We start from the raw sequence: 9733 nt of genomic DNA on the forward strand, positions 1-9733 counted from the left end.
CATCTTCACTGCCTGCCCTTTCCTTTTTGGACAGTTGTGGTTGGTATTTTTGCATCATACTTTCTCAGGTCAGAAACAGGGCTATTCTCTGCTCTCCTAGCTTAATCTGAGAAAGTAATATTCCTTTCCTTCTTTTAGACACTGATTTTGTTCTGTGCTTTCTTTTCCAGCCCATCCCCTTTCCCCTATCCTCACATGCCTAGTCCCTTTTCTACTTACAACCCTTTTAATGAGGAGCATTGAAGTGTTCTTCATTATATACTCAATGACTATTCCAATTCTGATAGGAATTCTGAAAATTTTAACTCTACATTAGCCTGGTGACTTTCTGTTACATCAATCATGGCTCGTGCTCAAGGAAGACAGTCTATTTCTGGGTCTGGAGTACCTTCCCTGGACTGTCCTACACTACCCTACCCTTTCTCAGTTTGCTACTTCATTGGTTCTGCTGCTTCATTCCCCTTAGATTCCAGCAATCTCCACACTGACTGGAGGGAGATTTGGGTTAATCGTAAAGCAATTAGCCTTGGAACAGCAGATGTAGATCAACTGTCTACCTGGCTCTGCCTCTTCTGTGAATTCACTTATCTGTTTATTTTGGAACAATGTTTATGCACATAGAGGGTTACTATCTGGAGCTCATGTTGTTGCTTTGTTGTGAGGAAATGGTTGGGACAGAGAAAGTGTCTGTGCAAACTCCAAGATTTCAGTTCCTGGGAATGAAGGGATTTACTAGGTCTCCATTGTTAATATCTGAAGATCAGAAGGCCTTTCTTTGTTTGGAGACCCAGAGAGAATAAAAGGTTGGGTGAAGGGCCCTCAGGCTTGGCTCTGAGGTATATTCCTCCAGCTGTTTTCAGATATGACTTTTGGGGCTGATTGGGGTTGTGACCACAGAGAGAGTCTCAGAAATGCTGTTGCCACTGTTGTTATTACCCCATGGATGAAGGGTCATTTGTTCTGAAGGCGCTGGTTCCATCGGGCTTTGCGATTCCCCTGTCTCCACATTGTGCTTTGAAGGTCTCTTTGCGTAGAAAAATACAGGCCCGTGTCCACTGCAAAGAGCAGACTCATCATCAGGTTGAAAGTGATTTCGTACCAAGGTGGAAATTGTATGATGGATGGAATTTCCAGGCCTAGTAGCAGAGGAAGAACGATTTTTAAAAAAGAAAAAAAAAATTAAGATAAAAGTCTGGAATAAGGTCCTCAGTGACAAACCATCCTAAGACCTCCCAATAGACAAGTTCTAGGGAATGGTGGGGGAGCGGGGAGCTTTGCTTCTTCTAATTTCTTCACTAGCGCTGCTTGGGCAGAGTACAACCTATCAGACATTTAGCATAAGCTTGTTCTTGTCTGGTGCAGAGATATGACAGTGAGAGCTGAACAAGCAAGGTTGTATGTGGGTCTTGTGTGAAATCATGAAACTTGCCAAAGTTTAAGTTTGGGTAACACCAACAATCTTTATGAGTGGTTTATAGAGTTTGAATCACCAACTTTTAGGTTAAAGGCCAATCACAAACTGCTTGTGCCACCCAGACTTTGTTGTTGTTACGTACCATTGAGTCGGTTCCGACTCATAGGGACTCTGTATAGAGTTTCCAAGGAGTGGCTGGTGAGTTTGAACTGCCAACCTCGCAGTTCAAGCCAAACTTGGGGTTCAGTGCATTAAGAGGTCATAAAAGGACAAAATGTCAGTTCATCTTTGTTATAGATGATCTAAATTGTAATGAAATCAGTTTTAATGCAAAGTATGATTTTAATTTGTTAAAGTCTCAAAAAGAGACTGCCTTAACCAAACACAAACAACAACAAAAAATCCAAACCCAAAGAATAAATTGAAGTTCAGGGAGACTAAGTGGCTCACTCACAGTCACACATTTAGTTAGCAGCAAGTCAGAACCTGGGTTCTGGACCTTCTTATGAGAATGTGAGTTCCTCTCAGTTTGACTTTTGACTAAGACTTGAAGATTGGAAGGAAAATGAGGGCAGGTAAAGAAGGGCCCGCATGACAGGGACACATAACATCGCTGGTATGATTTCAGTGGGGTAAAGACAGGTTATTTATTGAGGAGGAAATAATGATTTTTGCCTCTGTTGTTACAGAGTAAATGATACCTCTAAACTACCCCTAAAGCATAGGTTGAAGCAGAACTCAAATCTACCCAGCAACCAGGGGACTCCAAGGGTTTCTGCTGGTCACCAGGAAGGGGCCTGATATAAAGAAGTTCATAGAACAAATAGTAATCCCCTCCCCCACTCACCCTCCAGTGTGAGTGAAAGCCACACAAAGGGTCAGGGCTCTCTAAGGCTGTTCATCTCTCACCTTGAACAGTAATGTTTATAGTCTCTGAAGACGTATTTAAAGTCCCAATAAGCCCCCTGCAGAAGTAAGAGCCACTGTGATTGTGTGTTGCGTTGAGAATCTGGAAGATGGAATTCTGATGAAAATACTTCTGGCTTCTGCCATTCTGGTGATATGTGACTTTGTACACAGTTTTGTTTCTCCAGCTGTTGCACCTTAGGCTAATGGTATCCCCCTCCTGGAACACAGACTTAACAGCCTGAAGCAGCAGCCATCCTGAAAGACATGGCCTTACCTCTCAGCACAGTGCCCTTGTGAGAGGAACTTTTAATCTCCCACCAGTCCCTCCCTAATCCCCACCCCACCAGTGTAGGTCCTGAGGAAAATGGCAAGCCACACTGAGAGCCATTCCTGCACAGTTTCCTTTGGGAAAAAGCCAAGTGGGACCTGTATGACAACTCAAATCACACCAAGACCTTTTGTCTAATGCGGAAGAGAGAGAGATATATACATGAGCCAAACATGATCATGGAGAGATGATTGTTTTACTAGCATACGATTATGTTTGATATATAGTCTGGTTTGGGGGGAACATTCTTGTTTGGGAGGGCATTCTGTCCTGACAAGGATTCAATGCATGTCCATATGTCCATTCACCCAAACTATGCCAACCATTATGCAGACTTGAGAACCCTGATGACTGGACACATGGTTCACAGCTTCAAAGAATCTACAATCTAAACATGGGAACACATAGACTCAGAAATAATTTCAATACAATATGTGAGAGCTACAGGAATAAAGGACTGCAGGGTCAAAGAGAATGAAATAAAGGAATTCGACTTGAAGAAAGTAAAGTGGAGGAGATAAATGAAATGGATACTAAAGGATGAGCAAGATTTTGCCTGGTGAATCTAATACTTATGGTCACTGTTTAATACAGTCCTCTTTGAGCAGACTATTAAAGCTAGTTTCTAGAGGCAAGTTCAAGGCAAACTATTAATTCTCAAGCTTGAAGCTTTTATGGCTTTCTGATGGTAATTCCCCATTTACTAGGTGGTCATCTCTCTAGATATTAGACATTCCTCCTTGGAGTCCTGGTGTGGTGCGGTGGGTTAATGTACTAGACTGCAAAGTTGGTGTGAACCACAAGGTCAGTGGTTCATATTCACCACTCACTCCTTGGAAACCCTGTCCAGGGTTTCTATGGGTCGGAATCGACTCAACGGCCACTTAACAACAACAACAACCTGGCAGGGTAAGGACCATGCCACAAGATCAACCCCTGAAGTCTGTGCAATTCCATGGAACCCTGCTGCAGGTTCAACCCTGTTAGGATCTCCTTCTCCTCCAGGCATGTTCCACCCATATACATTGTACAAATGGGACACCCAAAGTATGATTTGGAATTAGAATCGGATTTGCAAGGTGACAATGCAGGTACCAGACTATGGAGTGTGATTTCAGGGATACCAGAAAAAATCCCTGCCTCAAAAATACTTCCCCTACCTGTAGTCTAGTGATGCTACAAGGAGCTCTGATAGCGTAGTAGTTATGAGTTGGGCTGCTAACCTCAAGGTCAGCAGTTTGAAACTACCAGCCATTCTGTGGGGAAAAGATGAGGGGTTCTGCTCCCCTAAAGATGTGTAGCCTCTGAAACCCTATACAGGATCACTATGAGTCGGAACCGACTCCACAGTACACTACCACCACCACCTGTCCCTGATGCCTGGACTCTGTTAACAGTTCACAAAATTTTGATTCCATAATTAATGTACAGGTTGAACATGTCTATACTGTTGGGAGAGGTATTACATTAGTAAATGTATGCTAAAGTGTAAGTGACTGTTTCAGAGTGACACTGATGAAGAGAGAGAGTAGATGTGGCACTAGCTGAGTTGGGATGATTTGGGAACTAGTTTAGGGTATAATGTATTTTGAGATCTGTAGAAACAGATTCATTAATTTAGTCAAAATTTATTGAGCAGCTATTCTGTGCCTTGACCTTCAGACGATAACATTCACATTGTAAGCATTTTACATGAGTGACAAGTCCTGGACTTGTGTAATGCAACAGCCCCACTTCTATTATGTTGCAAGCTTTGAAATTTTGCCAAAGGCCTACAGTACAGCCAGGGTTACGACTCGGATACCTTTCAGTGACACCAGAGCTCACCTCATCTTGGCTTTAACCCCAAAGAAATCACCTTATGGCTTTTTCCAAGTTCTTTAAGGCCCCTTGTTCCATACTTTCTGAGTGATTTCCCTCTTCCCCTTTATGGACTCACCAGTGTGGACTTCCAGCTGCACCGGGTCACTACGTGCGGTGAGGTCTGTCTGACACCTGTACTCTCCACTGTCCTCAATTCTAGCAGCTGAAATTAAGTAGCTGGAGGTCTGGTTTGAGATGAGGTTCCCATTGTGCCACCACTGTGTAGAATTGTCCCCAAATTTGTAGGACCCCTGGCACTTCAGAGTCACTCTGTCTTCACTGAGTACGCTGTACCATGGTGGGTCTAGGGATACCACAGCCTTTAGGGGATCTGCTGAAGAACCAAGAAAATGTGGGATGAGGCTAAGGGGAGAAATAGGCCTGTCATTGGTGTTTCAAGGAAAGCTCTAAGCTAAAATAAGCCCTTTGGAAACCCACAGCGAGTAACTCAGACTCAGTGTGTAACTTAATCTTAGAACATTCTGGAAACTTGGAAGCAATTGCCCCATTTTTTTACCTGTTCTGGATCTTGGGGAAGACTAGCCAGAGGAGCAGAAGGACAAGCCCCACAGTATTAGGAAACAGTCCCTGAAAACTTCACATTAGCAATTTCCCATGCAATGGGCATTTCCCAATATCCTGTGACTGCTTCACCCCCAAACCCGGAAACACACACAAACACGCAAAATCCAAACCCATTACCAACAAGTCTATTCCGACTCATAGCAAACCTATAGGACAGGGTAGAACTGCCCCAGGGAGTTTCCTAAACTGTCATCTTTACTGAAGCAGACTGCCATATCTTTCTCCTGAGGAGAGGCTGGTGGGCGATAAAAATCGCCAACCTTTGTTAGTAGCTGAGCACTTAACCGCTGTGCCACCAGTTGTACTCTATGGGTCTGAATTCATCAATCTGAGACCAGGAAGCAAACTCACCAGCTTGGAGGCCCGCTGAAACTGCAAAATTAAAAAAAAAGAGAGAGAAAGTAAAATATTGAGTAGGAGCAGTTGTCAGGGTAACTGGAATGTGGAGTACGTTTGAACTCCCCTCTAACATTTGTCCTGGGAGCCTAATATACCCTTGAATCAATGTATTTAAACTGGATAACTTTCCTGCTGTCCCCTAGTCTTCAATGTCCATACCCCACTGCCCACCCAAGTCCCTATTTTCAACATCGTTCCTTTATTAATTGATCCATGTTTAAACTCACAAATTAAGGGTACAGGTTGAATTTTCCTGAACAACCTCAACCCAATATCCCTGGAAAAGTAGGTATTAAAAGTCATAGGAGGGAAACTCTGGGATGTCAGAATGGTGGAAGAAACAGATCTTAGGGACAGTTAGTTCACACTCTTCAATTTACAGTAGCTAAGTGGTTCTAATGTGGTGCTGTGGGTTAAGGCGCTGGACTGCAAGGTAGGTTGGGATCGCAAGGTTGATGGTTCAAGCTCACCAGCCATTTCTCAGAAACCCTATATAGGGTCGCTATGAGTTGGAACCAACTTGTGGGCACTTAACAACAAGAAGGTGGTCCTGGTGTGATACTGTATGACAAGCAAGGTCAGCAGTTCAGATCCACCAGCCTTTTTTCAGGAATCCAATACAGGGTCGCTCTGAGTCAGAATTGACTCTACGGCACTGAACAACAACAACTAGCCAGTTCAAGTGGTTTGCGATCGATTGTTGAAAAAATCCTATTGAGCTGTTGTTCTACTCTTTAACACATGGGGTTGTCAGGAGTCGGGGCAGCTAACAACAACAATTTCAGTTTATAGCTAATTATAACTGTAATCCACAGGAGTTATAGGCAGTTTATAGATAAGGAAACCGATACCCAGAAAGATGAAGTCCCTGAGACCTCACAGTATCCCTTTACCTCCTGATTATGCCAAATTAGACCCATAGTTCTCCTCTCAGTCACTATCAACTAAATCCAGACTATAGACATGGAAAGGAGTCCCATACTTCTTGGAGGTCCCACCCCTGGCCTGAAAAGAGGTCTCTGTTGAACCCAGGCCACCTTGAACTTCTCCCTCAGCCAGGCTGACTCTGACTTACCTACAAGTAGTAGAGCTGTTGGTGGCAGCAGCTGCCACATTCTGCTGCATTAGAGTGGATGAATAACCACACCTATCTGGATGGAGCCCTAAGAAGACTAAATTAGCTAGAAAAGAGGAAATAAACAAAGTCAACAGCCTTCTCCCTCCCCTACCCAGCCCCTCCCAGCCCAGTCCATTCATCAGTTTCCTTTTTCTGAAACATCATCTAATTCCTGAATTTGAATTCTGACAAGTGAACCCCATAATAGGAAAGAGCCTGCCAGACAAGCTGAGTCTCTGCTTCCTTTTACTCTATAAAGGTCTCCTGCTAAGCATCTGGAGACTTGAATATAGACAGGTTCTGCCAGAAGGTACCTTCAGAAATCCCAGGATGTTTGTCCCTGCCTCCTGAGTTTGGACTTATCCAGTGCCAAGAATAAGGGAGCATGAGACCAAAGACAGAAAGTCCTTCCCTGAGGGGCTCCTCAATTCTACCTCAGATCTTCACACACACACATCCAGATGGTTGTCTTCTGCTTGTCCCAGACACATTTCCTTTCAGCCTCAGACCTGCCTGCAATGAAAGTGATATTTTAAAATCTTCAGATCACTAGAACTATTATTTCTACCAAGGATTTCTTTCAAAATTCAAAATGCATAGGCCCCTGATAGGTGTACTCCACAGGGGCCATTAATTTCTTTGTGTGAACTTGGGGGTGTGTGGTGGCTCTGTAGGATAAGCACTGGACTGCAAACCACAAGGTATGTGTTTCCAGCCCACTAGCTGCTCTGTAAAGATTTACAGCCCCGGAAACGCTATACAGGTCACTATGAGCACAAAGCAATTTGACAGGACTGTTAACCACAAGGTCGACAGTTCAAACCTACCAGCCTACCCTCAAAACCATATACAGGATCACTATGACATGGAACCAACTCAAAGGCACTTAAAAACAACAGCAATACCTTGTTTTTAGAAGAAACCCAGGCAGTAGGAGAGAGCCCCTGTAGAGAAGAGACCCCCATGGAAAGGCTAAAAAGCATTTTTAGAAGATATGGTGGAGGCTGCCTAAGCAAAGACAGAACTTGACCTTCATCACATGTTATCAGGATTGCTGGGCAACAGTAGCTCAGGTTAACTCTTTCAGGGACACAGGGCCTGGGCTGGTCTGTGAGGCCAGTAATTAGGGTTCTAGGGCTCCTTACCAGAAAACAAAGGAGCTCTGGTAGCATAGTGGTTATGAGTTGGGCTGCTAATCTCATAGTAATCAGTTCAAAACTACCAGTGGTTCCAATGGAGAAAGATGAGGTTTTCTGCTCCCATAAAGATTTGATACATTAAACACTAGAGACCCAAGACCAGAAGAGTTGTAGGATGACATCAAGAATATCATACAGGAAGAAAGCAAAAAGTTATTAAGAATACAAGAAAGAAGGAAAAGATCAAAATGGATGTCAGAAGAGACACTGAAACTTGCTCTCCAACGTAGAGATGCTGAAGAAAATGGAAGAAATGAGGAGGTACAAGAGCTGAACAGAAAATTTCAAAGATCAGCTTGAGAAGACAAAGTCAGATATTACAATGAAATGTGCAAATATTTGGAGTCAGAAAACCAAAAGGGAAGAACACACTCAACATTTCTCAAACTGGGGGAACTGAAGAAAATATTCAAGCCTTGACTTTCATTATTGAAGGATTTTCTGGGCAAATCATTGAATGATGCAGAAAACATCAAAAGAAGATGGAAGGAATACACAGGATTCCTTCCAACAAGGAAGGAATTCCTGTACCAAAAGGAAATGGTTGATGTTCAACCATTTCAAGAGGTAGCATATGATCAATAGCCAATGATACTTGAAGGAAGAAGTCTAAGGTGCATTGAAGAAATTGGCAAAGGCAAGAAAGTAAGGCAGAACTGGAGGCACTCACTCATCTCTGCCAAGAAATTTGAAAGACAATTATCTGGCCAACTGATTGAAAGAGATCTGTATTTTTGCCCATTTCAAAGACAGGTTACCCAACGGAATGTAGAAATCATCTGACAATATCTTTGAAATCTCCTGTGAGTAAAGTTTTACTAAAGATAATATGGAACCGGCTGCAAGCATTCACTGACAGAGAACTTCCAGAGGTTCAATCCGGATTCAGAAGAGGATGTGGAACAAGGATTATAATTGCTGATGTCCAATGGATCTTGGCTGAAAGCAGAAACTATCAGAAAGATGCTTACCTGTGTTTTATTGACTATGCGAAGGCCTTCGATTGTGTGGATCATGACAAGCTATGGACAACACTGAGAAGCATGAGTATTCCAGAACACTTAATTGCGCTCATGAGGAATCTGCACATGGACCAAGAAGCAGTTGTTCAAACAGAACATGGGAACACTGAATGGTTTCAAATTAAGAAAGCTGTGCGACAACGTTGTATTCTTTCACCATACTTATTCAACCTGTATGCTGAACAAATAATCCGAGAAGCTGGGTTCTATGAAGAAAAATGTGGCATCAGGATTGGAGGAAGACTCATTAACAACCTGCGATATGCAGATGATACAACCTTGCTTGCTGAAAGTGAAGAGGACTTAAAATACTTACTGATGAAGATCAAAGATCATAGCCTCGGTTTGGACTGCATCTCAATGTAAAGAAAACAAAAATCCTCATCAAAGGACCAATAAACAACATTATTATCAACAGAGAAAAGATTGAAGTTGTCAAGGACTTCATTCTTCTTGGATCAACCATCAACACTCATGGAAGCAGCAGTCAAGAAATCAAACAACATATTGCACTAGGCAAATCTGCTGCACAAGATCTTTCTAAAGTGTTGAAGAGCAGAGATGTCAGCTTGAGGACTAAGGTGCGCCTGACCCAAGCCATGGTGTTTTCAATACCCTCATATGCATGTGAAAGTTGGACAGTGAATAAGAAGACTGTAGAAGAATTGATGCTTTTGAGTTATGGTGTTGGAGGAGAATATTGAAAATGTCATGGGCTGCCTAAAGAACCAACACATCTGTGTTGGAAGAAGTGCAGCCAGAGTGCTCCTTGGAAGCTAGTATGGACAAATTTCGTCTCTCAGACTTTGGACATATTGTCAGGAGGGAACAGTGGCTGGAGAAGGATATCATGTTTGGTAAGGTGGAGAGTCAGAGAAGAAGAGGAAGACCCCCAGA

The 9733-nt window shown here is 43.0% G+C and overlaps 1 protein-coding gene across 1 annotated transcript; it reads right to left on the reverse strand.

The window, feature by feature from the left end:
• Positions 1-951: 951 nt before the first annotated feature.
• LOC102817457 (low affinity immunoglobulin gamma Fc region receptor III-like) lies at positions 952-6695 on the reverse strand. Its single transcript, XM_006873432.1, has 5 exons — positions 6574-6695; positions 5451-5471; positions 4591-4845; positions 2324-2578; positions 952-1136 (listed from the first exon to the last, which is right to left on the reverse strand). The coding sequence occupies exons 1-5, from the start codon at positions 6611-6613 to the stop codon at positions 952-954; spliced, it is 756 nt and encodes a 251-aa protein (XP_006873494.1). The 5' UTR covers positions 6614-6695.
• Between the last annotated feature and the right edge of the window lie 3038 nt (positions 6696-9733).

The sequence above is a fragment of the Chrysochloris asiatica genome, unplaced genomic scaffold, assembly GCF_000296735.1.
Source record: "Chrysochloris asiatica unplaced genomic scaffold, ChrAsi1.0 scaffold00241, whole genome shotgun sequence".
In the NCBI taxonomy this organism is placed as follows: Eukaryota; Metazoa; Chordata; class Mammalia; order Afrosoricida; family Chrysochloridae; genus Chrysochloris; species Chrysochloris asiatica.

Excerpts from the sequence above, each read along its gene's own strand:
- LOC102817457 (XM_006873432.1), bottom strand. The coding sequence starts at position 6,613 with ATGTGGCAGCTGCTGCCACCAACAGCTCTACTACTTGTAG. Across the intron at positions 2,579-4,590 it reads GCAGCTGGAAGTCCACACTG|GATGGCTGCTGCTTCAGGCT; the intron begins GTGAGTCCATAA and ends CATGTCTTTCAG. Across the intron at positions 1,137-2,323 it reads TATAAACATTACTGTTCAAG|GCCTGGAAATTCCATCCATC; the intron begins GTGAGAGATGAA and ends CTCTGCTACTAG.